General features: G+C 52.1%; 1 protein-coding gene across 1 annotated transcript; it reads right to left on the bottom strand.

The window, feature by feature from the left end:
- Positions 1-3,065: 3,065 nt before the first annotated feature.
- Positions 3,066-25,208, bottom strand: FAM83D (family with sequence similarity 83 member D). The gene is made up of 4 exons (XM_039227056.1): positions 24,712-25,208; positions 12,365-12,532; positions 8,092-8,216; positions 3,066-4,481 (listed from the first exon to the last, which is right to left on the bottom strand). Exons 1-4 carry the CDS (start codon positions 25,186-25,188, stop codon positions 3,494-3,496), a joined length of 1,758 nt encoding a protein of 585 aa, XP_039082987.1. The 5' UTR covers positions 25,189-25,208; the 3' UTR covers positions 3,066-3,493.
- Between the last annotated feature and the right edge of the window lie 1,087 nt (positions 25,209-26,295).

The raw sequence follows: 26,295 nt of genomic DNA, 5'->3' as shown, positions 1-26,295 counted from the left end.
CCTCGTGTGTTCAGTGTCTGGGCACACCTCAAAGTATCTGTCATTGGGTTTATCATCAGGGTGTTATTATCCAAATACTTCACAGTATCACTTTTTTAAGTTTACTTATTTAAGTAATCTCTATATCCAACGTGGGGCTCGAGCTCATGACCCCAAGATCACGAGTCACACATTCTTCTGACAGAACCAGCCAGGTGCCTCCCCGAGTATCACCTTTATAGGAGGGTCCTTGTGAAAAATTCTTATATGATCTTAGTATCAAGAATTCTTCCTGGACCTGAATTTAATCTTATGGACACTGTGAATGGTAGATCTGACCAGGTTTCTTTCTGCCTCAACTCTTGAGAAGCTTCAAGGTAAACAGGTGCTCTACCAAAGGGAGCGTGCTGGTCATTATGGCATGCACATGTAACCTCATTCCAATCCACCCTTGGGCTTCTTCATGTAACTTTTCCTTTACATGATCTGTACCTTAGATTTTCTTCCGAGTAAGCCAAGTTCCCTTAGTAAAAGGTAAATACTCACCAACCCAACTGCCTACCGGGGCGGGGTGGCCAGCTCTCCGGTTGACTGCTTCTCAAAAGAATGTCGACCCTGTAATCTGATTAGGTTGACCCTGAAATTGTAATGGAGCTCTAATTCAAACAAATCAGCAGGGAGAAAATAAGACAACTGAATTCCAACACTATTTGATGACACTGGGAAATGTTTAAAGTCGTTCAGGTATGATCTTGGTATTGTGGTTGTTTTTAAAAGGGAGTTGTTTATTGTTTTTGTTTTGATCTTTTAGACATATATTCTGAAATATTCACAGCCAAATTTGCAATGGCTAAGTCTGACATTAGACAGCTGAGGAAATAATAATTCTCTCACAGAAGAGGCAACAAATATTTTGAACCAAAAAGTCTGCCCTACTCGCTGTCCCCTCCATTGGGAGCAGAGCCAATAATGGACATTGGAAACAAGGACCCAGCTCACTCTGATGCAGGTGGTCCTCAGACGTCACCCTGACAAACCCTGCCCTGGAATGATCTTTCCATTTTCTTGGGATCCCATATGCCTCTTGTTCTAATTTCTAATCCTTGGCAACACTTTCAGAGAATGATGGCTTGGGGTCTGACTCCACAGAAAGAGGACTCGGTGGTCAGACAAGTTTGTCATAGGCCTCATACCTGCCCTCCTCTGAGAAAATCACTGGGATCATCACCTCACTCAAAACTCGAGTCATCCTCCAGTAAAGAATCCCATTTAAATTCATTTGATCCATCAATTCCCAAACTGAACGCATAACCTTTTTTACAAATGCCTATCAATAGTTCCTTAGAATGGACTGAGTTGAAATTTCAAATGTACCTACGTTTGTTAATGAGGTTAAATTTTAACTCTTAACTCATCAGTGTACTAACTGCATTTCCCAAGGGACACCCTACAGATGCCTCTACGCTCCCTGCAGACAGACTGTCGTACAACAAAGGACCGGACTCAGAATCTGAAACCCTGCGTTCAGTGCCGCCTGTATCAGCCTCGTGACCTAGAATATGCCACTTTGTTGGAGCTTCAGTTTCTTTGCCCGTTTACTGGGAATCACAGCTGTCCAGCCACTACGGTGTTGTGAGGGTCAAAGACGGCACGTAGGAAATTATCTAAACCTGCAAATGGTTTCATCCAACCCTGTTTGTGTGAGGCTTAGGCCGGAGTTGTTTACAATCAGACGAGAATCAGCTGTCTGGCTGGCTTCACAGCCCAGATTAAGGCACGAATCCAGCAAATAACCCGATGACCGCAGGGAGGCCTGGTGCACGCATGAAAACCTATAGGCGCGTCCGGGACCGGGTGCCTCAGCACGTGCCTATGCGGCAGGAACGCCCTCCTCATTACGGATCTCTTTTGCTTTGACCAAATCAGGAGGAGGAAGCCACCACTGAATAATCTTCCTCTGGTCTGTCCACACAAAGGAGACTGGGCAAAAACAGGATTCCACAGCCATACCAACCCTGATTAGCAGGGTGTAGGAACCAGTTGCATCGCCTGCCACTGGACTAGGTATCTGGGATAATTGTTGGTGTCCTCTTCCGCCCCTCCTCCAGGATATCAGATTGCTAAATCAGTGTCAGTACACCCATCTGATGAAACTAGGCCCATGGGGCCACTCGAGTTAGTATCAGGGACAAATCCAGGAATGCACACTAAGGCCACTTTGGGCAGAGAAGCAAAGAATCGAGGTCCTTGTCCAAAGAACTCAAGCTTTTTCTTTGAAGAAAAGACAAGCAGAGCACATGAAGAGACCTGCAATCCTGGCAAGTTCCCTCATTCAAACTATACGGATAGTAACACCAACATTACTATCCTTAAGGAAGCCATGACCCTGACGCTTACTTTATGTCTTCTTTTTTTTAATTTTTTTAAAACATTTTTATTTATTATTGAGAGACAGACAGAGCATGAACATAGGAAGGGCAGAGAGAAGGGGACACAGAATCTGAAGGAGGCTCCAGGCTCTGAGCTGTCAGCACAGAGCCTGATGCCGGGCTCGAACTCACAAACCGCGAGATCATGACCTGAGCCAAAGTCAGAGGCTTAACCGATTGAGCCACCCAGGCGCCCCATGTCTTCTAACTTTTAACTGGGTATTTTCTCTTAACGATTTGGATCATCCAAATCATCCACTTCTTCCCCGCCCCAACACTATAAAAATTAAAAAAAAAAACAAAACCTGCAGAAATAGCTATTATGTGCATTAACTTGTGACACATTCCTAGGGTTAAAAAGTGTCGGGGCGCCTGGGTGGCTTAATCGGTTAAGCGTCCGACTTTCGCTTAGGTCATGAGCTTGCGGTTCGTGGGTTCAAGCCCCGCGTCGGGCTCTGTGCTGACTCCCAGCTCAGAGCCTGGGGCCTGTTTCAGAGTCTGTGACTCCCTCTCTCTCTGACCCTCCCCTGCTCACGCTGTCTCTCTCTCTCTCTCCTAGAAATAAATTAAAAAAAAACATTAAAAAAATTTTTTTAAATAAATGAATAAAGAGAAAAGTGTCAGAGGGGAGAAATAATACTCAAGCAATCACCAAACAAAAGTTGATTACATTTATTTAATCCTAAGAACACAGATATCCTGAAGAGACAGACAATAAGAACGTTTTTTCGAAACAGGACTTTGATAAGAACTAGTGTTCAAATCTCTAAAACAGAAGGGCACACAAATCTAGAAAAACAGAACATGTTTCATCGCTTATCTGGATGCACCTGAGAACCCTAAACACTCTCTTGAGGAGACATCAACATTAAAGTCGTGCAAAGAAACTGAACCTATAGTGTTTCAGCCATAAAACCAACACCTGGTTTATACATGACAAAAATAGGGTAAAAACACATAAAATAATGTGCGGTTTATAGGATTCCGAGAAGAATGGGGGGACTGAAGGCCAGGTGAGCAAGCTGTAAAGGAGGTGCTCGGAGGACAGAGCAGCACCTCGGTGGGAGGTGCTGAACGACAGGCAGTCACTGGTAGGAGGGATACAGCGCGGTGTCCCTCACAGCCAGCAGGTTCACAGGTGCTCTGCTGACGTTTCCGGGATGAAAACCGAGGTGGTTCTCAGTTAGGAAAGTTCTCCTGGAGAGCACAGCCAGCATGTGGTTGAGCCGGGACCTGAGACCAGCAAGGTGAAACTGGCGCTCTTGATTCAAGTTCCTGAAGGAGTCTCGCAAGCACAGGTCCAAGTGGGGGGTGCCCCCGTACTTGGCGTGTCCAGCGGGGACACAGTCAGCAGCTCTGCTGGACGCCTGGGAGCCCAGGGAGCTCGCCACAGAGCCCTGGGAAGACAGAGAGGAGGAAGACCTCAAACTGGAAGACCTCGACACAGACATCCTGGACACCGGTGACCCTTCCTTAGACCGGGTGCCCTGAGGAAAGAGAACATTCTCATCGGCCTCAGTCTGGGTGGTGGCTGACGTGGACGGAACCACAGCTTGGGAGCTCGCGACCCTGGTGGTGACTGCGGTCTGGGTCGCGGCGCACACCGTGGCGGCGGTGGCTTGCGTCCCCGCGTCGCGGACGCTCACTGTGGGCACCTCCTCTCCTGGCTCCGTCTGGGTGGCAGCGTCGGCTGTCCTCCCGCCCTGTGGCCTGCCCCGGCAGCCGTGCACGTCGTCCTCGTCGCCGACGGTGTGGGCCTCAGAGTCCTGGCACCTGGCCTCTGGCCTGCCCTCGGCGGGCGCCTCACACCCCAGCTCACCCTTCTTGGGGGTGCTGGAGAGCCGGGCCAGCCGCAGGCGCAGCAGGCCGCCCAGCGTGAGCTCCCTCGACAGGGGTCTACTGTCGACCAGATGGTCAAACTTGCTGCTGCTCGGGAAGTCACACAGCAGCTTGGAGCTGATGGGCTTCGACTGCGCATACAGGATTCGGAACTCCAGGTCAAAGTGCTCAACCACTTGGCCGGACAGAATGACCAAGTTGCTGCTATTTAATTTGCCATCTGTCCACGTGAAACTTAAGGATTAAAAATGAACAAACAAGCCGGTAAGGATGGGCGCTGTTAGTTCACTCACTGTCACGACGAACAATAAACCCAGATATCCTACTCCAGAAGTCACGCCTCTGGTGACAGCGTACCCACCACTCAGTGTAAATTCAACACCATATAACCCTGGTGTGTCACACGTGTATGCGGTACCAGAAAGCAAAAGGCCAGCTGTTTAACCAACACACTAAGACCCATACATCCTCAGCCTCAGAGTGTCTAAAAACTAGAAAGGGCTTTAAAAAGATTGAGGCAAGCACCCCGATGTGCAAAGTGAGGAAACTAGCTAGTGACGTCCCAGCGGGAAGCTGGCCGTAGACCGCAGACTAGACCCCGGTCCGTAAGAACTGCTAGTGCAGTGCTCCCTGCTCGGGTAGCGCCATCTTCTTTCTTTCTTGTTTAAGACTTTTATTTCTTTATTTTGAGAGAAAGTACAAGCAGGGGAGGGGCAGAGAGAGAGGGAGAGACAGAATCCGAAGCAGGGAGCCCAATATGGGACTGGAATTCATGAACCGTGAGATCATGACCTGAGCTGAAATTGAATGCTCAACCAAATGAGCCATCCAGGCTCTTTTTTTTTTTTAATGTTTGTTTGTTTGTTTATTTATTTATTTATTTATTTTTTGAGAGAGAGAGAGGGAGGGAGGGAATAAATGGGGGAGGGGCAGAGAGAGAAGGACACAGAGGATTTGAAGCAGACTTTGCACTGACAGCAACGAGCCCGATGCGAGGCTCAAACTCACAAACAGTGAGGTCATGACCTGAGCCAAAGTCAGACACTTAGCGGACCGAGCCACCCAGGGGCCAGTGCTGCCATTTCAGTGGGAGACAGTCTTGTCATTCTAATGATGCTGCTGCTGCTCCATGCGCATTCAGAGCAGACTAGTAGCCATGTGCCTGTCAGGCATCCCTTCTTCCTCTAGTAATAGAACGCATGCACCCTAGCCTTCTTCTTAGGCACTTTCTCCAATCACAATGGGGTGGACATATGACACAGGCTGGCCAGAGTATCCCACCCACTTGGGTTAGGGACCTACCCAGGGTGGGCACGTGATCTAGCTAGGACCAAGTAATTCTTTAAGGACTGGTGCCAGTGCAGGGAGAAAGGAAGTCTCTCTCTTTGGAAGACAGATAATAACGGCTATGTAAGTAAGCCTGGATCTTTGCCTTCAAAGGGAGAGCCTGCAATGAAGACCAGCTAGAAAAAAGGCAGAAGCAGGGGACAGTATTCTGATAAATGTAAGCACTCCAGGTCAAGAGGGGCTGAAAACCAACTGTACTTTTCTACACTTCCAAATTCCAGGACTCCATAAATTCCATTTTGCATAAAGTAGTCTGAGCTAGCTTTATACACTCCCAATCACCCCACTGATAAAGAAGTTTGTATCAGGAATAGGATGTTTTATGGGGCGGTTGGGTGGCTCAGTCGGTTAACCGTCTGACTTCAGCTGAGGTCATGAGCTCACCGTTTGTGGGTTCGAGCCCTGTATCAGGCTCTGTGCTGACAGCTCAGAGCCTGGAGCCTACTTCAGATTCCATGTGTTCCTCTCTCTCTCTGCCCCTTCCCAGCTCGTGCTCTGTCTCTCCCTCTCTCAAAAGTAAGTAATAAGCATTAAAAATTTTTTTTTAATTTTTTTAATGTTTTATTTATTTTTGAGAGAGAGAGACAGCGTGAGCAGGGGAGGGTCAGAGAATGAGGGAGACACAGAATCCGAAGACAGGCTCTAGGCTCTGAGCTGTCAGCATGGAGCCTGACATGGGGCTCGAACCCACAAACCTTGAGATCGTGACCTAAGTTGAAGTCGGACGCTCAACCGACTGAGCCACCCAGGCGTCCCTAAAAAAATTTTTAAAAGAGAGAATAGGATGTTTTAAATAAGAGACCATGATACATAGTGTCAGCTGTCTCTAGCTTGAGAACTGCCTTCAAAGCCCCAGAAGAAATATTTTTTTTTTTATTTTTTTATTTTTTTTTAATGTTTTTATTTATTTCTAGGAGAGAGAGAGAGAGAGAGACAGCGTAAGCAGGGCAGGGTCAGAGAGAGAGGGAGTCACAGACTGAAACAGGCTCCAGGCTCTGAGCTGGCAGTCAGCACAGAGCCCGACGCGGGGCCCGAACCCACGAACCGCGAGATCATGACCTAAGCGAAAGTCGGACGCTTAACCGACTAAGCCACCCAGGCGCCCCAAGAAGAAATATTTTAAAAACCTTCAATGAGATCATGTAAACAAGACACCTAACCTATACCACGAGTATAAAATACTGTCAACAGATAGAAGCTATAACCCTCAGTGCACCGGGTGGCTCAGTCGGTTAACCAGTTCTTGGTTTCATCTCAAGTCATGATCTCATGGTTCGTGAGTTTGAGCCCCACATTAAGCTCCACGCTGACAGTGCAGAGCCTGCTTGGGTTCTCTCTGTATCCCTCTCTCTCTGCCCATCCCCACACTCATTGTCTCTCTCTCTAGCTCACTCAAAATAAATAAATAGACTTTGAATTAAAAAAAAAAAAGCTATCATCTTCATCATCATCCTCATTTGTAGAGGATAATTTTTATATTTTACTCAGAATGGCCCAAAACCATTTGGGACTAAGTTTGTATATGTAAATAAAGCCTGCTTCGGGTGAAAATCTAGTTTCCTCCTGCTCTTTATAAACGTCTGATGAAAGGAAGTCTCCAGGAAGTGTGAATTTTGTTCTGGGCAATGATGGTACTGTCAGAGAAGAAAGGCATCAAAGGTTTCCTGGCTCTGACCGCCTCAGCCTCCGCAGCCCTTCCGCAAATATGCCAGGGCTGACATGTGATCATCACTCAGGAATGCACGTTTCTCCAAAACAGAGTTTTTCTTTTTCAAACTTGGGCATTCCTCATGCACACCGTCAGACACGCTTCAGACACACCGTCATCGGAGCCACGGAAGTAAACATGGTGTATCTTAACTTCTGGACGCTCGTGACAACCAGTGACCCAATTATCTCCATGCTCTGCTCAATGACACCCTACTGTAAGGTGCCACTGCCAAGGTAAGACTTCAAAGGTGGGGCCAGAAACCTGGACCAGTACTTTCCAGACTAAAGCACTAAGTTACAAGAAACCTGGACCAGTACTTTCTAGACTAAAGCACTAAATTACAAGGCTTGACAGAAGGTAAAGGATTTAAGCGTAAGGTGACAACTTCGGCTCTGCCCTCCACACTGATGCTGAAACCTCTGACAGCCCTTACCGGCAAGTGAACAGGGACAAGGGTCGAGGGGACCAAGGAACAGGATTTAAGACTGCCCCTGTCACTGGTAAGCCCCAGTGTGGCCACTGCAGGCCTGGCCAAGGCCCCAGGCAAGTTTCACCATCCACACCTTAGTGTTGTGGCCCCCAGAGCCGGAGAGGTGACCCACACCCTGACCACCCCTCCTGCAAGAGGCCACTCAGGCTGATGTACTCAGGCACACAGATGCACAGCTCTCAGAATGCTTTGCCACAGAGGCTCACGCTGAGGGAGAAAGCAGCTTTTACAACTTTATACAGCAGGCACCCACTGCAAAGTTTGGAGTAACGAGCTCGGGCAGGCTAGAGACTTACCTATAGGAGCCTGTGGCCACTCGAATGCCATCAATCAGGGTGAACTTCTCGTGAACCTGCCCAACTATCTTAGTTCCTGACCTCGCGTAGTAAGTATTTCCGGTAATAGTCCGAACGGTCATCAGCTGTCGGTGGGTCATGGGGGGTTAGGGGGGAGAGAAAGAAACAAGCCAATGAGCAAATGACAGAGGGCTTGGTCTATACAGTTCCCAAACAGACACACTAGCTAGCAAAGGGGCGGCCCCCCGTCCCCTTTGGTAATAGTACACACGCACACTAGCCAGCGGCTCCCAGGACTCCAGGAACGCCACTTCACTGGCTCCATCTTCTCGTGTGCCCTGTTCTTAAACGGACTTTTGAGACTCGTGGTTCAGGGGTACATGTGCGCTAAAAGAAGACTCGCTCATTCTTTGATGACACAACAGAATCCAAGAAATGACTTTGAAACAAAATATGGGGGATAAAATCAGCAAAGAAAATACACTCAGCCCACCCTCACTTACCCCCACACCACAGTGAGTATGGAGAACAGGACAAGCCTTCTCTAACACGGGACTTCTGAGCCTGACACACTCCTAACACATGTGGCTTCAACAACAATGTCACATGTCCTACAAATGCGAATTTATCAAAAAGATATGCTGGGAACACACTGGGACCCCACAGTGCATTATGTATGCATAACTGTCCTTGTAAAATGAGACGCGGAAATGTACATACAATGGTATGTAAAACACTAAGACGATCAGCATTCTTTGGAGCAAATCAGTACGGTGTCAGCTATATGCCTTTAGAAACCTTATACAATTCAAATGAAAAGTTTCAGATTTTTGTTCCATTCTCTCATTCCATAAGCAAAGAAAGCCCCTACGCTGTGCTGAGCCTTGAGACAACAGAGATATCAGCTATGTTCCTTACCTTCAGGGACTAGGAGAGAGAAAGGTAATACGTGATTTAAAAAACTACAAGGTATGACATCGTCCAGAGAAGTGAAAACCTACGTCCACACAAAAACCTGTGCGCAGATACACACAGCAACTTTATTCACAACAGTAAGAACCTGGAAACTATCCGGAAGTCCTTCGGCACGTGACCGGTTCCACAAGCAACGGTACAACCACACCACATGACACCGCTCAGCCACAGAAAAGAACCAACGATTGATATGACAATTTGGATGGATCTCAAGGGCGTTATGCAGAATGAAAAATGCCAATCTCTTAAGGTCACGTTCTAGATGAGGCCATTTACAGAACCTTGTCTAGATGACAAAATGATAGAGATGGGCAACAATTACTGGTTGCCAGGGGTTAAAAATGAGGAGGAGGGCACAGAGAGGGGAGCAGATGGTACCAAGAAGGAGATGGCTGTGGCCACAGAATGGTCCTGCATCCTGACGGTGCTGGGACAGTTCTGGACCTTGATGTCAGGCATGGTTACACATGGGTGCACATGTGCTAAAGCAGCACAGAGCTGTAGGCATGTGTTGTACCAACCCCAGATTCCAGGCTTTGATTCTGCACCGGAAGTTACTCAGGATGTAACCACTGGGGGAACCGGGTGAAGGAGGCATGGAGACCTCTATGTACGACCTTTGCAACTTCTGTGAATTTAATTTTTCCTTTTTTTTAAAATTTTTTTTAATGTTTATTTCTTGAGAGAGAGGGACAGAGTGTGAGCAGGGAAGGCAGAGAGAGAGGGAGACACAGAATCTGAAGCAGGCTCCAGGCTCTGAGCTGTCAGCACAGAGCCTGACGCAGGGTTCGAACTCACAAACCGCGAGATCATGATCTGAGCTGAGGTCAGATGCTTAACCGACCGAGCCACCCAGGCGCCCCGAATCTATTGTTCTTTTAAAATAAAAAGACAAAACAAAAACACTATGGCAAGACATAACATCACTTCCGTGGTCTTACCCAAATGCAATCTGAATTCAGCCAGAAGGCAGCATCAGACAAACGCAAATCCTTCAGAAAACTGGCCAGTGTCCTTCCAAAGCCCCAAACCCTAAAAGCCAAAGACAGACAGAGGAACAGCTCCAGATGAGAGGACCCTAAGGAGACTTGACAACTCAATGCAAGGTAGCCTCCTGGGTTGGATCCTGGACAAGAAAAGGGGGCATTCGTGGAATGATCAGTGAGGCTCAGGAGGCCTGTAGATTAGAGAATAGTTATCACATCAAAGTTACTTCTCAATTTTAAAATTTGCACAGAGGTTTATAAGATGTGAACATTTAGATAACTTGGGCAGAGGGTTTTCAGGATTTCCTTATATTTGTAACTCCTTTGAAAATCACATGATTTCAAAATAAAATTAAACACAAACAAAAACACTAGGACCTTCCACACAGGTGCACGCGGAGCAGGCGGGGCAGGAGGGTCCTGGAGGAAAAACCGATTCCTGACCCAGGCTTCAAAGGATCCACATATAATAGCAAGCGTTCAAAAATGTCACTGTGGGCGCATTTAGGCGTGGTTTTCTGCATCTTTTCCCTTGGTGCTAACCCAAATGTCGTGCGGGCCTTTGTGACTGTGGTCAAAGCACTCCTGAGTGCCTGTGCACAAACACGTGACCGAGCTCCTATAGATCGGACACCCAGCGTTCAGAACCAGCCACAGAGCGAGGGCATGGCAGCCGTCAGCCCCCACAGGGGGAGGGTTCAGACTCACCAGCAGACACGCCCCGGTGAGGGAAGCCTCCAGGGAAGATGGAATGGCGCTGTTCTAGGAAGAAGTCAAGGCACTACAAAAAACTGGGGCACCTAGCTGGCTCCATCAGTAAAGCATGCGACTCTTCATCTCAGGGTTGTGAGTTCGAGCCCCACCACGTTGGGTGTAGAGAGGACTTAAAAAAACTAAAATCTTAAAAAAAAAAAAAAAAGACACTACCAAAACAGGCTTCCTTTCGACTCCTCCTTTAGGCAACAATCAACATTGTGCAAGTGAGTCAGTAAATCATACTGGATTGGATAACTGGATTGTATCCAAGCCAATCTCAGGATCAGAGTTGTGGCCAGAGCTGCTCTGTGATTTTCCTGCAGCTCGCACCCAGCCTTGGTTACAGAGAGAGAGCATCAGCGTTAAACAGCCCATCTTCCATCACTTCCCCTGGCTCTATGTAAGAGCAGTCACAGGCTGACTGTGTGCTTAGATGACAACGTGCTTTTCCGTGCCTGACATGCATTCTCCTTGGGTCCCCCTGACCTCGTTCTTTAACTGACTGCTGGGCCACATGGGCTAGTCTCATCCTGGCTCCAAGCTCCAATTCTATCTCATCAGGAATTTGCTTTGTAGCTGCTGTGACAAGGTAGTAACTACCTATTCCTCAGTTTCCCCCATTAGGGAAAATGACCACCAAGAACTCTGTGGGGGAGGTGTAATAGCCAAATTTTGTAAACCAGGTTACTTGATAACAGGGTAGGGAGCTGATGTCCCCTCTGTAAGCAACCTACGGTACCGAAGCACAAATTCTTTGATCATTCTGCTGACTGCTTTATCTCTGTTACCTAGGACAGTTAAGTGGCTCAGAGAAGGTGCTCACATGGGTCATGAACCAAGTGGATGAACTGAGTTCCAAAGCTCTCAGCTCACATTAAGCTGCTTAATTTAAAGAGAGGAATAACACATATGACAATGTTCCTTGCCTCTTTCTGCTACAGAGAACAAGCTGGCTGAGTTATATAACCGTATATTTAAATAAAGTTCAAATTACTGTCATGATCAGAGCAAAGGACAGGAAAGCCTAATTTTGTAGCAAGGAGAGGGGAGAGGCGACATGTGACAGTGATCAGGAACAGCAGGCTGGAGGCAGGCCCACCGCCAGGGAGTCACAACCCTGCCCTTCTCCTTTTGAGCGCAGGCACCGGGCTCTCTGTGCCACCATGTCTGAGCCGAAACAGATACTTACCCGAGTTGCCTAACACGTGTCAGGAGCCTAGGACAGTGCCAAGGACAGAGCAGGGGCTCCCTCAGTGGTGGCCGGGCCGTGCTACTGTCAAAAGCAGCACCTCCCATGCAGCCTTCTGCAGCCAGCAGCCGAGCTGCTGGCTGGGAGGCAGCAGGATATGAAGGGAGGCTGAGGTTTGAAGCCTGGCTCTGTGGTTTCTTTTCTGGGAGATTTCAGGCAAATGGCTTTGCTCACGCCCTGCGTTGCCTCTCATGTAATGGGGATTCCCCCCAGGCCCCTCCTTCCCCACACCACCATATAGATCATGTAGGTCACGGACACTCAGTCTTACTGCTGACTGTGGGGACTGGAAACACGTAACACAAACCTTCTCCTTTTCAGGATGTACTTTCAGATCCATGCACATATCCAAAAACTGCGAGAGCAGAGCCTGGTCCAGAAGGATGTAGACAGCGACTCTCTGTTTCCGACATATTTCCTGCAGGTCCCTGAAGATGTCGATGTCCGTGAAAACATCCATCACCACCGCAATCACCTACGGCGGGAGGCAGCAGAGGGAAGAGCAAGCTGTCAGCTCACGCGAACACCGACTCGCAATGCACTGTCTGGACTCTGGAGCCCACCTCCAAGCCAGGAAAGGATTCCTGCCCTACAGCATCCTTCCTTCCTCCCTTCTCCTTCTGCACTGTCAGTTTGCCCCCAACCACAGACACCTCCTTCCCCAAAGATGCTCAGGCTGCCGGCCCCTACACATCTGGATTTGGCCCAGCTGACCCTCCCAATCACCTCCTAACCACTGTCCCCCATGCCTCCGTGGATCAGTCCTTTCCTCTCCCTGGTGGCATGGCTCCATTCATGCCTGTTGCTCAATCTTCCACACTCAGCGTCAGACTACAGTTCAGAGGTGCCTCAGCCATGTGGCCCTAAGCAAATTACAGTAATTCCCAAGGTCTGGTCCTGAGTCTGCAAAATAAGGATGTGGTCAGAACTAAATGACTATGTTACATGAAGCACAAGGTACAACGATCCATCAAGTATCTGTTCACGGATTCCCTTCCCCATCCAGAGGATGAGCCGCCCAGACAGTTCATCACAGGGAGGCACCTGCTGGCTCCCGGCTTTCCTTGCTAGACGGGCTGCTCCAGCCACCAAGCCTCTCATCATGCCCTTTGCAAGAGCGGGGCCCTCCACACAATCCCTGTAAGGCCGTGGGCTGTCAGAACGTGAGGGCTCAGGGAAGTCCCCACACACCAAGCCAGAGCTGGGGCCGCAAGCTAAGGCCACGGCTCCCGGAGCCACAGTCTGCAGCAGCCTGGGCTGGAAGGGGGTCTCCCTCCTCTTCACTTCAACAGTGAAAGCTTGTGCCTCTTAGGGCCACATGAACTCTTTTTCTGAACATTATGGTAATTTATTCATCAGTCTCACTTCCTTTATATGGACGGGGGCCCTGGAATGGGGGAGCTTCATCTGTGATCCCAGAGGACTCGAGACAGTACCTGACGGTCATGACCCCTCAAGGATATGGGTGCTCAAGAGGCAAACAGAGACAAACCGGAGATCCCGTGGTCTTTCTCCAGCACCTGTCTCGCCTACCAGGACAAGGGACCTTGAAAGGCCAGCTCCTGGGGAAGTCACTGCTATGAGGAGTCTGCGAAGACGCATTTCTCTCTGGCTACTTACCTCCCCCTCCCCAGTGTTGATGAAGCCCCAGCTGTCGAGCTGTTCCTGGGGAAGGGCTTGCCTAAAACGCCTTGGACACGTGATTTTTCTGAACTGGTGGCACCTTGAGAAATTCATAGCCTCCCACGTGGTTTTAGGCATCTTCCTGGGGGTTGTATCCACCCCTGGGTCATAGAACACAGTGGGCAAAAGGCAGAAAAGTCTGGGCACAGATGCCTGAGCTGTAGCCCACAACTGTGTGACCCAGGACAAGTTGCTGAGCCTGTTTCCTTCTCTGGAAGAGATGGACAATAAGAGCATCTATGTAGAGGGCCGTTGTCAGGACTACATGAGACAAAGACAGGAAGGGCTCAGCTCGCCCATGGGACGGGTGTTCTAGTGTGCGTCCAGCACCTCATCAGAGTCCACGTGGGCTGAGGTCTGGACCAGGCAGAAAGAAGGCTCTAGAGAATGTGACAGACACTGGACTTGTCCACAACAGGAGGACATGGATGCCGGGAAAGCAGGGAGGCAAAATGCTACACACCAGACGAGGTGATTACATCGGGGGAAGCCGTGGCTGAAGGGCTCTGGGCACTCGAATGTATACCAGAGAAGAGCAGAGAAGGATTCCTGGAGGAGAGGGCCTTTGAGCTGAATCACAAATAAGGACGCAGTCTGGACAGGGCGAAAGTGAGGGGAAGGTATTGGAGCAGGAAGCCACATGGCAGAAGAGGCAGGGAGTGATGGGGCCAGGGTGGCCGGAACGGAGAGCGTGCGTGATGGGGAGCGGCAGGACACGACTGAGAGATGACGGGTGAGCCAGGCCTTGCAGGGCCTGAGTGCCGGCCTCCTCGGAGTCAGCGATGCACAGGAGACAGGGGAGGAGTTTTACGGAAGAGTGAGGATAAGGAGTTGGACGTGGGGCACCCAAGAGGGCAGAAGTGGCTGCCAGAGGAGGGGCTTAGGTTGGAGATCTGGTCCCACCTCCCCAACCCAGCAATGTTGAGGACCATTGACTGAAGGAAGAAAAACCAGTGGTAGAGGCTTCCTCGAAAGGCTAAGTGGGGAGTGAGGAGGGCCGCAGGGGAGGGAAGGAAAGGGGCCCAGGCGGGAGCCAGGCGATGGGCTACAAGGGCTGGGGGTGAGGGGGAGGGAGAGGCACGCTCACGTCCACACGAGCAGAAAAAACCACCAACAACTTGAGGCGGAACAGATCTGGAGGCGGCAGTAAAGCCACCTTGAGGCTGTGAACACACTCGTGTAGGAATGAGTGCAGAGCTCACGAGCGAAAAGCTGGAGGAAGACCAATCCAGGGTCAATCCCTGACCTCAGGACCGCCAGGCCAATGAGGGACACAGGAGGCGCATGGACGTGCAGCCCGGCTACCCACGGAAGGGACGGAGGACGCTGCCTGGCTGGCGGGCTTAGAGAGGGCTGGAGGGCTGCCGGACGTAGGGACCCAGGAGCAGCCAAACCGGGCTTTGATTCACCGCTTAACAAAATACAAACACCACCTTTGTCAGGGGGTGAGTAAGCACCTAATTTGCTATTGGTTTCATTGTTTGGTTTTAAAGCCCCAGCCTTTCCTGTGTATGTTGAAAATAACCGGGTTTGAACACTAGGTGTTAAGAGGGTGAGTGGAAGTGCTTCTCTCCCGAACCTTCCCCAACATCCCTCCTCTCTTACTAGAGCCGGACTCTTGAAAGGTTTGCGAAGGAGGAAGAGCCCTGCATGGGGAAGCAAGGAGCGCTCCAAGGCCTTCCTTCCTTCAAGACCTCACCCACTCCCCTATACCCACCCCACCCCAGCCCCAGGCAACCAAGCCCCGCAGACTTCAGCAAGCCCCGGGGCTTCTCAAATCTCTGAAAGGACAGTTTCCTCGCGGAGCTCAGCAATGACCTGGACTCATTCACTGGCCAGCCGAGTGCCTGCTTTCCAAGGAGGGACCCGTTTCCCAGGTGCTGGGGCTCTTGCAAGGACACTCGACTTGGAACGGGTCCCTGCTCTCACTCTCCGAGGCATCATGGGGGATGGACAAAGGAGAGGCAGATCTGGAAAGCGGGCATCCCGTGCCCATCGAGCCCCCACACGGCCACTGTGGGCACTGCCCATGCCAGCCTGTGCTGCAAGGAGGCTGCCCAGTCTCTTAGGGCAAGAGGGGGCTTTTGAGACTCTATTCCGGGTCAACCCTAATGTGCAGCTCCGTGCAAATCAGTCATCACAGAATACCTAAGCAGGAAACATCCAGCCACCGGGAGCCTGGATGGCTGGTCTGCTGCCCGATACCCCATAGTTCCACACACCTACAGCCACATTTCAAGCAGCCGAGACTGCGTCCAGCCCCGCACCGTCCCACAGGTGATGACACACCCTCCCCTCCCAGTCACTCCAACTATTCCTTGATGATTTAAACCAAGGGACCCAGTGACACACACAGTTACGGAGTAGCAACCACTGTGCTACCCTCAGTGTTGGGGACAAGCACAGACTCTACTTATGTTCATTGTCACGTGACCTGGAAGCTTTTCCATTTGCTTTCTTGCCCAAAAGCTCTAAAGAGAGATCTAGAGGTTTCAAAACCCATCATTGGTATCTCTGATTTACTGGTGAGGGAAAGAAAGCTTGGAGGGGTTAGGCTCCTGGTCAGTAGTGACACACTTAAGCAAATGCAGGAGCTGGAGTCTCGCCCCAGGCCTGGGCGACTCCAGAGCCATGGATTAGAAGAGGGTTAGATTAAATATCATTCCAAACAAGGCGAAGAAGGTTCAGTGTTCAAGGGACAGAGCCTGGGATACATCCTGAAGGGACCAGTAGAGTAATTCACAAAGGACATGGGATGGAGCCCATCAGAGATGATTACTAGTAACACAAAACAGCTCACAGAAAGAACGTTAAGGAAGTTTGGAACGTCCTAGCACATCGTCCTAGCACATCGTCCTAGCACATCGGCACCTTTTCTCTGCAGGCGGTACTGCCGACTAATCCAGAATGGACTAAATCAGGAAACTCTGGGAGCACAGACACGCACACAGGCCATAGAGGTGGACGTGGACGTCGGCTACTCCACTTTGGAGCACCCCGAACCCGCTAGCGTGGCACCGAAGTTCCACTGCCCTCCAGCGCCTGCACGTATGACTGCCTACCCTGCAGTGGCTGCAGCGGGTACAGCCCAGAGAGGGCACCTGGCAGCCCCCTGGCACACAGGAAGCCCTCCTATGGCAGCCCGTGTCTCAGCCCCAAATGCGCCACTGACCCAGGGCAGGTCATTCTACCTGAGCTCAGCGTCCTCCACGAGGCCCCTGCAGGGCTGTGAAGTCTGACTCACAGGCCGTCCGTGGACAGGACGGGACAGGGCCCTGGGCACGCACGTGAGCGACCTCGAGAGGCCACTCACCCACTCACTCCAGGTCTAGGTCCAGCTCTTCCTCTGCATGAAGCAGGAAGTTCATGTCAATCTCCTCTTCCTAGGGCACCTCGGTTTCCCTCCCTTCCCACCCACAGCCACAAAGCAAGGACACGTGTGCAACATGCTTGGAGTTCTGCCAGAGGTCTGCGCACATTCAAAGATGCGTCAACCTGCCTGGGGGCCGACAACAGCCCGTCGCCTGGATTCTTCATGGGGACCACATGCCTCTCAAACCCACTTCCTCCAGTTCCCCGGTGCTCTCCCACCTACTCTTCTGGAGACGACCTTGCTCCAAAACAATAGACCTATTTTCTCCCCATTCATTACAGGTGTTAATAGAATGGAAACTATCTCCTTGAAATGTCTTTAAAAATTTTTAAATTGCCTTGGCATTATTTTCAGGATTTAGAACAAACAAAAAAAGCAAATGTCCATGGCAGACCCCAATTTTGCCTGAGCATGCAGTTTTCTCTCAGTTTCATGGGCTGTTGTTGTATAATTAACCATTTAAGTGCCAGACCAAGGTGCTGGTGTGGCCTCGATCCGCAGCGTGGCACAGCCGCTCTCCCGGGAGGCGGGGAGGCGCGCCAACCGCTCCCGGGGCACAGTGGCAGCCGCGTGGAGGCTGTCATGTTCCAGCATGAAGTATGCACGCCCGCTGGGCTTTTAGAAACCAAGAGAAATGCATCCAAAGGGGGTTGGGGGATTAAGGGGGCTGTCATTCTCAGTGCCATTATGTGAAACATGTACCTGGCTCCAAAGTCCAATCTACAAAACCAGGTGCTTTTCAGAGACTCCTAGCTTCCATCCTCCTCTCTTCCCTTTTAGTTCTTTCCCTTCCTCCTCCTGCATTACAATCATTTCAATCCGTTTTTGTTTCATCTTCCATTTCCTTGAATAGAGGTAAGTAAGCCCATGTATGTATGTCCTTGTTTGCTATACACAGGAAAGTGCACTGTGTGCGGGGCGGGGGCGGGGGCGGGGGGTGCTCACGTCCCCCTGCAGATTGCAAGGCAGCGTGTGATGCCGCTGTTGCAGGACAGTGCCAACCAACACGGCCTTGCGAGAAGGAAGCGTGCTTTGTCTGCGCCAGCCACGCACTGGCCACAAGCCCCCAGTGGACACTGAACACCTGAAATACAGCTAGTGAGGCAGAGGAACGGAGTTTTTCATATTTCATGTGAATTCAAATAAACTGAAATGGCCACAGGTGGCTAACGGTGACTTCACTGGTCGGTGCGGCTCTAGACACTTGGTCACCGCTTTCTCAGAGCTGCAGGGGACTCCAGTCTGTGGACGCGTCGGTTCTGCTGAAGGACATCTCAGCTCCTCCAGTCTCTCACTTTTGTAAAGAGTGCCGCAAACAGCCTGCTACATGCGTCTATTCATGTTTCTGCCAGAAGTAGCTTTGCGACAGACACACAGACATGCAGTTGCTAGGTCGATGGGTGCACACAAGTGAAGTGATGCTGGATATTGTCAAATTCCCCTCCAGAGGCTACATCATCTGCACCGGGGCCTTTAGAAAGCCCGCATACCCAGTACGTTTTGGGCAAGCGAATGGACCCTGTATCTTAAAGGAATCGGCTGATCCTGCAGTTTTCCTGCTGCCTGATGGACACCAGCTGAAAACAGTGAAGGAATGAACAGGCAGACAGAGAAGGGTGGCTACAGGGCTGAGAGGAGGAGGAGGGAGTGGGAGCAGCTCTGCCACGGGGACAGACCTTCCGTCAGAAACCTGAATCCATTCTGGAGACAGATAGAGACAGATGCAGGGTATGAATGTACTCAGTGCCACTTAATGGTTAAAATGGTAAATCCCTTGTGTGCATTTTACCATAATTAAAAAAAAAAAAAAAGAGGGGGGCACCTGAGTGGCTCAGTCAGTTAAGCATCTGACTCTTGATCTCAACTCAGGTCTTCATCTCAGGGTCATGAGTTCAAGCCCCACACTGGGCGTGAAGCTTGCCTGAAAAAATATTAAAAAAAAATAAGGGCACCTGGGTGGCCTAATGGGTTAAGCTTCTGACTCTTGATTTCAGCTCAAGTCATGATCTCACAGCTCGTGAGTTCGAGCCCCACATTGGGCTGCACACTAACAGTACAGAGCCTGCCTGGGATTCTCCTTCTCTGTCTGTCTCTCTTCCTCTGCCTCCTCCTCCCCTGCTCATGCTCTCTCTCTCTCTCAAAATTAATAAACTTAAAAAAAAAAACAAAGAAAGAAAAAGAAAGAAGTGAAAATGGTTAACAATTCCAGAATCCTTCACTTGACACCTAAAACCAAAAGGAAGAGATAAAAAGCAGCCACCCTGTCTAGTGAGGCACAGCCTAAAGTGCATCGGATAGGCCACTGCTTCTCCACCAGGGACAATTTTCTTCCCCAGTGGACACTTGGCAATTTCTTTACATTGTGGTAAAATATAAATCTGCCGTCTTCATCATTTTCAAGTGTATTTTCAGTGGCATGAATTACATTCACAGTGTTGTGTGATCATCACCACTGTTTTCATCACCCCAAACAAAAACTCTGTAACCTTTAAGCAACAGCTCCCTACCCCCGCCCTCCCCCAAGACTTTTTTGAACAGCATGGCTATTGGCAGAGGTTGGATGGCACTTCTGGCATCAGGTGGGCAGAGCCCAGTGATGCTGGGAGGCATCCAAGGCACAGGACAGGCCTACAAGACAAAGCACGAGCTGGTCCAAGACACCAACGGCAGAAGGAGGCTGAGAAAGCCCGCTCTGGGCTGACTTGGGGCATCTGGAGCAGGAACTGATCACACTGCACAGATTCGACTGTAACTCAGAGAAGCATTAAGCAAGATCAGGAGTGCCTCAGTTCTGATACGTCCACATGCACCCTAGGGGCCTCGGGCAGATTTCTCAGCGGCGACTCCTCGAGGCAGGACTGTCGGTCAGCACAGCGCCACTTCTCCTGACGCTCAGGTTATCAAACAGATGGCCCAGGGTGCGTCAGAGCACAAGTGTCTCTCCAGAGCACAGGCAGCTGGTGAGAAGGATGCCTCTGGGGGTGTGGAGCCTCCAGAAGGGGCTTTGCCCATGAACTTCCCTTTCAAAAACCAGGGACACCCCAAGGGCACAGCACAGAAACTCGTTACCAATGAGGGCTTGCAGCACGTCCAGGGAAGGACCCCCCGCCCACCTGACTCCAGGGGGCCCGGAGCCCAGCCACACACTGACTCACACCGCAGCAGAGGCAAAGAACAACACGACTCATGACAAAGTCAGTAGTGCAAGGAGAGACCCAGAGGGGGTGTGTCGGGTAAAAATCCTGCTCGGTTCAAAATTATTCCAAAATCCCCTCCGAAGCCAACCCCGTGGCCCTCAAGTCCAGAGCAGCCAGTATTTCCCCCAGCTTTGGTAGAGCTCGACCAGGTCAGCAGTCAGCCCACATCGGAAGCCATGCCGCACACACACTCATGTGTGCTTTAAACACTGTCCCTCACTCCCGTGGCAGGATGCCCACGCTTTGAAAGACGCACAGGAACTGAGCCAATGGAGGGCCAGGCAGACTCACAGCCCCGGACACACCCACTCTGGGACAAGTACTCGCCTGAATGGAAAGGCAGGTGGAATGGCTCAGACTATTTCATCGCCTTCTGCCCCGCCAACTGCATGTAGCAGGAGTCCTCGGTGAGGATGAAATCTGTCTGAAAACCCTCTGCCCGGGCTGCAAAGCTAGGATTAGACACCTCCTCTTCCCAGGTGAGCCTGGTTCCCTGTGCCTGCATCTTGGCCACTCCGGTTTTCTTCCCGAAATGGGCAGGAAGCATTCGTACTATCCTAGTCGTTTTCCTGTTTATAGGATATGCAATGGGGAGATAAAAAGTCCCAATGTTCAGAACCCGTTATAAACCATCAGCCTGTTGAAAACTGCCATGCGGCCAGTCCTCGCTTATGCCAGGGAACCCACGTGGAGCAGGGATTGCGAGCAGGGGCTTGGGAGCTAGGCAGGTGGGCTGTGTGATCGTGGGCAAGTTACCTACCCTCTCTGGGCCTGGTCTCTTCTTAACTGTGACCTCCTCCTGACAGTGGGGGGGGGGGGAGGGAGGGGGTTCAGTGGGAGAATGCAGGTAGAGGGTTTGGCACAGAAATTGCCCCACTGAAAGCGCTCAACCAAATCACCAGGCCACAGATGCAATAGAGCTTCTCATCTCATCCTGAAACAGTCCAGGCCCCGCATTGTCAGCGTCATTGCTATCACAGCTATTTAAGTTCAAAGGACACGGCCACAGTGACGCAGCTGCTCCTGTGTACACAAGGCGCAACTCTACCCCAAGCGGCAGCTCTGGGGAGCTGGCCGGCTAGCTCCCTACTGCTCTGGCCCCGGCGAGGCCCCGTCCACCCTCGCCCCGTCCACCTGAGGACGCAGGCTGCACCTTAGCCCTGCTCGCACCAGGCAGAGCGCTGGGACTGTGGGTGGGGCCCCGCCGCTGTCTGCTATGTGACCTCGGGACAACTTAACTTCTCTGTGCCTCGGCTCCCGCAGCTGCGGAGTGGGGATAACCGCGCCTACCTCGGGACTGCCTCCTTAGCAGAGCATCAAAGTAAAGGGGATGGTCTCTGAGGCCTCAAAGTTAGCATGTCTCAAATCCAACTCCCCTCTGGGACCCCACTCTCAGCCTTGTTCTCCCTCCTAATTTGGGAGCCTCACTGCCCCACCCCCCCCCCAAGCTAAAAAGCCTCTATCCTCCGCAACTCTGCCACTCCGTTGTTCTCCTTGGCCTTGCTTATTCTCCTCTCCCCTCCCTCAACGCCCTCCCAGGCCAATGAATGGCCAAGTCCTGTCATTAAAACGTCCCCTGACCCACCCCCAGCACTGCCGCAGCACACACCCTCTTCTGGTCACTAGATCCCTACGGCGTCCTCCCTGCCGGCAGCCCCCACGGCAGCCTCAGCCCTCTCTAACCCATCCTCCCTTGTGCTCCCACCAGAATGACTGCTCAGGAACACCAATTTGATCATGCTCCTCCCTGAAAACCTTCAATGGCTCCCCGGTGCTCTTTAGTAGGCAAAGCACGGCTCCAGCCTCCCCTTCTACCACTAACCTTTGCATAGTCCTTCAATCGTGAGGAGGCGTGGCCGCCTCCAATCGTGCCAGGTCCTTTCACACTTCGGGGCCCATCTCTACCCTCTTGCCAGGCAAGTCCCGCGCATCCTCCCGGAACCCAGCTCCAAGGTCACCACCTCTCGTGAGGCCTGCTTTCTTTCTTCCCCCGCTGTCTCTACCCGTAGGAACCTCCCCACCCATTCCACCAGCAGACCGTGAGCTCTCAAGTGTCAGGCAGCATCATGCCCTTCACCTGTGGCCCCAGCCCCTGGCACGGCATCCGATACACGGTAGGTGCCAAACGAGCAAGCAATTTGGCATCTGGCAGACACTGAAAATATTCACCAGATCCAAAGGTAATGTACCACCTTTTGCCATTAAAATCGCCCTGGTCCCTAACACAGCATCTCAAAGATGTAAGTGTGTAGCCGGACTAGGGTGCAGAACAGGGCAGGACATTCTACTCTGGAATGCCAGCATTACAGAATGCCCCCAGGACGAAAGGGCGGCCAGTGCCAGCCCCGAGCCCCTTCCACAGTCAGCACGCGAGGTGACAGGCAGCTTTCCCTCTGGCCTTAGCTCCGGCATCCCTTCGCTACACTAAGAAGCGGAGCTGGGCAAGAGGTGAAGGCAATTCCTCCCCCTCTTTCATGGAGGACCTGTTTGTTACTCTTCTCAAGTTCCAAGTGCCCAAGTTTCCTCCTGGAGGTAAGTTTGGAAAGACATCCGCCATCATGTTTTTTTCCACCTTTTTACGTGAGTGTCTGCTACATCGGAAGGACCTTCAGCAAACCCAGGACACCGCAGGGCTGACACCAGCCTAGCTGGAGCCTGCACCTCCTCCCCCAAAAGCAAAGCACTAGCCTAGCCTACCCTCTACCCACTGCAACCCCGTCATCGGGAAAAGAACAGCCAGCATCAAGAACACTGGTGATAGGGGCGCCTGGGTGGCTTAGTCGGTTAAGCGTCCGACTTTCGCTTAGGTCATGATCTCGCGGTTCGTGGGTTCGAGCCCCGCGTCGGGCTCTGTGCTGACTGCCAGCTCTGAGCCTGGAGCCTGTTTCAGAGTCTGTATCTCCCTCTCTCTTTGACCCTCCCCTGCTCACGCTGTCTCTCTCTCTCTCTCTCTCTCTCTCCTAGAAATAAATAAAAATATTAAAAAAAAAAAAAAAAAAAAAAGAACACTGGTGAGAGTCCGGCCGGGCTCGTTCCTGGACTGTTTCAGCCAGAATGACGCAGATATCATAAGCCACAGACACACTCGGGTACCAGCCCTACTGAGTCTACCCATGGCCTGGGGCTCTACCTGCCATGCTCCTGGCACAGGTGGCAGCGAGGAAGATGGGCACTGCCAGTCAGCAAGGTGCCAGCTAACTATGGCTCTAGACTAAGGTGTCTATCACCGCACCCTCCCTGCCCCACCCACCCGCGTCCTACATTCTTGGACCCCTAGGTACCCGGCGCCCTGCTGCAGTCAAGACTTCCCACCCCACCCACCCTGAGAGTCAAGACAAAAGCACCAAAACCCACTGTGAAGGGAGACACCCAAAGCAGGGGTACCTGCATGTTAGGAGGCTAACTGAAGCAGCCCCCCTCATTCACAGAAAAAGCAATTTCTTGGGGCGCCTGGGTGCCTCAGGCAGCTGGGTGTCCAACCATCGCTCAGGTCATGATCTCGAGGTTCAAGGGTTCCAGCCCCATCGGGTTCTGTGCTGACAACTCAGAGCCTGGAGTCTGCTTCGGGTTCTGTGTCTCCCCCTCTCTCTGCCCCTCCCCTGCTTGCACTCTCTCTCTCTCGCTCACCAGCTCTCTCTCTCTCTCTCTCTCTCACACACACACACACACATAAATAAGCTTTTAAAAAAGAGAGAGCAGGGGCGCCTGGGTGGCTCAGTCGGTTGAGTGTCCGACTTCGGCTCAGGTCACGATCTCACGGTTTGTGGGTTCCGGCCCCGCGTCGGGCTCTGTGCTGACAGCTCAGAGCCTGGAGCCTGCTTCAGATTCTGTGTCTCCCTGTCTCTCTGACCCTCACCTGCTCATGCTGTCTCTTTCTCTCTCTCTGAAATAAATAAAAACATTTAAAAACATTTAAAAAAAAAAGAGCAAGCAATTTCTCTAGTCTATGGCAGGACAGTAAGGGGCAGGATTCTCTTTGTCACTGGAATGTACTAGCTTTCTACAACATAAGACGCACGGCCGGTGACTAGCAACGAACAGACTCCTAAGCCCCAAAGTTGTCGCTGAGTACAATCTTCCTGGAATTTCCCCCCAGGTAAGGCCCTCCTTAGGAGACAGGATCCAGTGTTGGCTGGCAGCCAGGAAAATTAGCAGTCTGGTTTGGTTTTAACTGAAATGTGGACCTAGAAGTATTTCTGGTCCCCTCCCCCAGGGGATGTGAATGTCAGGAGTTGGACCTCGGCCACAATGGTCATCCTTGAGGACTGAGGCTTCCCCCCCAGTGGCCGGGGGATCAGTGATCCGAGGGAAAGCACGCGGAAGGGGCGAGTCGGGACCCCGGGACCACCGGGCCCGCTCTCCCTTCCTGCGAGGGCCTCCCGTCCGCCCCGGGCCGCTCACCTCCCGCGCGGAGCGGAGCTGCTGGCGCAGCGCGTCCTTGCAGCCGTAGGGGCCGCCGGCGCCCGCGCCGCGGGGCTGGAAGTGCGCCTCGACGCGCGTGGCGCCGCGGTAGGCGCCCTGGTAGAAGGCGGGCCATCCGAGCTCCAGCAGCGGCGGCTCCAGGTCCGACTGCTCGGGGAAGTAGGTGCCGGACGAGCAGTCGTGCGACGAGCCGAAGGACTCCTCGGCCCCCGCCGCCGCGCCCTCCTGGCCGGGCCGCTCGGCCGCCCGCAGGATGGCGCGCACCTCGTCGGGGTTCAGGAAGCGGCTCAGGCCCTCGCGTCGCAGGAAAGCCTCGAAGGCGCAGGGGCCGCCCGCCACCAGCTCCTCGAGCGCCAGGCGCCGCGCCTCGCTGTACAGCTCGGCCGGGTTGGGCGGCCCGCACGGCGACAGGCAGGCGGCGGGCAGCTCGTCCGGACATTCGAGGCGCAAAGCCATAGCGGAGCTCGCACGGAACGCGGCCGCAGCAGGCTCGGGCGAGCGCGGGCGTGCCGGCGGCTTTATAGACACCTTTGAATCTAACCGGCCTGCGTCCCGGCCCTCTCATTGGCTGCCTCCTCTAACGGCAGAGTCCCGACGCAACGCACGCCACCGCGGCCCCGCCCCTTGACGTGCGATTGGCTGCTCCAAGGCCCGGCCCCGCCCAGCCCTCCTCATTGGCTGGCGGCGGCGGCCGAGTCCAAGCTCTGGGGTCGCTCCCGTGGGTTTTAAACGGAGCGGCTCCACGGCTGTTCTGATGGGTTGTTCCTGCTCCGGGCCTGCGGGTAGCCGACGTTTTAAGGGTCAGTTAGAGAAGGGAGTAACGAGCCCGAATGGCTGGGCCGCGGCGCGGGTAGCGGAGCCTGAACGGAAGCCTGAGAGCCCGGCCCCCGCCGTCCTAGCGCGCCCCCTGCTGGCCGCGCTGCTCCTGGGCTCTCACTCAGAGCTTGGGCGTGACTGACCGACCAGTCCTGTCTCCGTAATCCCCTGCATTTAACTCATCGGTAAATTCCTTCAAAAATACTGGCTTTGATTACACGTTCAGGTAGCTTTGCTCGGCCAATCAGGTTATTGTCCTGGCAAAACCTCAACCGTGGTTAAACCCCCTCTCCACCTACTTTCCACCCGCAGCTCTACGGTCCTGGGAAAAGACAATGCAACCAAGCTGTCTGTGCCTTAAACTCACGATCTCAAGCGGATCCCTAAGATTGCCTGCTAGCCTACATTTCCCTCACTCATTCTACCTTTTCCTTTCGTTCTTATTCTTAGAGTCGGCTTCGTATTTCACTGAGAAAATAGAAGCAACCAGAGAGAACTTCCACATGCTCCCACCACATCTACCTATCCGTCCGCATCTCTGCCCACGTATTGGGCCTTCTGTTACTACCAGTGAATTGTCCCTGAGCCTAACACCAATCCTTCCACTGGGACATTAGCTTCCAGCCCCTCTACTAGTACCCTGTATCCCTACAGCAAAGTTCCTTCTCAGATCATCCATCCCCTTCTTTACTGCTTCATTCCTATGGGCGTACTGATACTGGGATATGTTTCATCTTAAATCAACCT

The sequence above is a fragment of the Hyaena hyaena genome, unplaced genomic scaffold (genome assembly GCF_003009895.1).
Source record: "Hyaena hyaena isolate Hyena2069 unplaced genomic scaffold, ASM300989v1 scaffold_25, whole genome shotgun sequence".
Lineage (NCBI taxonomy): Eukaryota > Metazoa > Chordata > Mammalia > Carnivora > Hyaenidae > Hyaena > Hyaena hyaena.
The sequence above is the reverse complement of the archived record's forward strand: the minus strand, read 5'-3'. Positions and strand labels throughout refer to the sequence as shown.

What these genes read in the sequence shown, in the direction of transcription:
- FAM83D (XM_039227056.1), bottom strand. Translation starts at nt 25,188, where the DNA reads ATGGCTTTGCGCCTCGAATGTCCGGACGAGCTGCCCGCCGCCTGCCTG. An exon ending in AGCTCCGCTCCGCGCGGGAG is followed by an intron (nt 12,533 to 24,711) that starts GTGAGCGGCCCG and finishes CTCCCGCCGTAG; the next exon opens with GTGATTGCGGTGGTGATGGA. An exon ending in GTGGCCACAGGCTCCTATAG is followed by an intron (nt 4,482 to 8,091) that starts GTAAGTCTCTAG and finishes TTAATCCTTAAG; the next exon opens with TTTCACGTGGACAGATGGCA.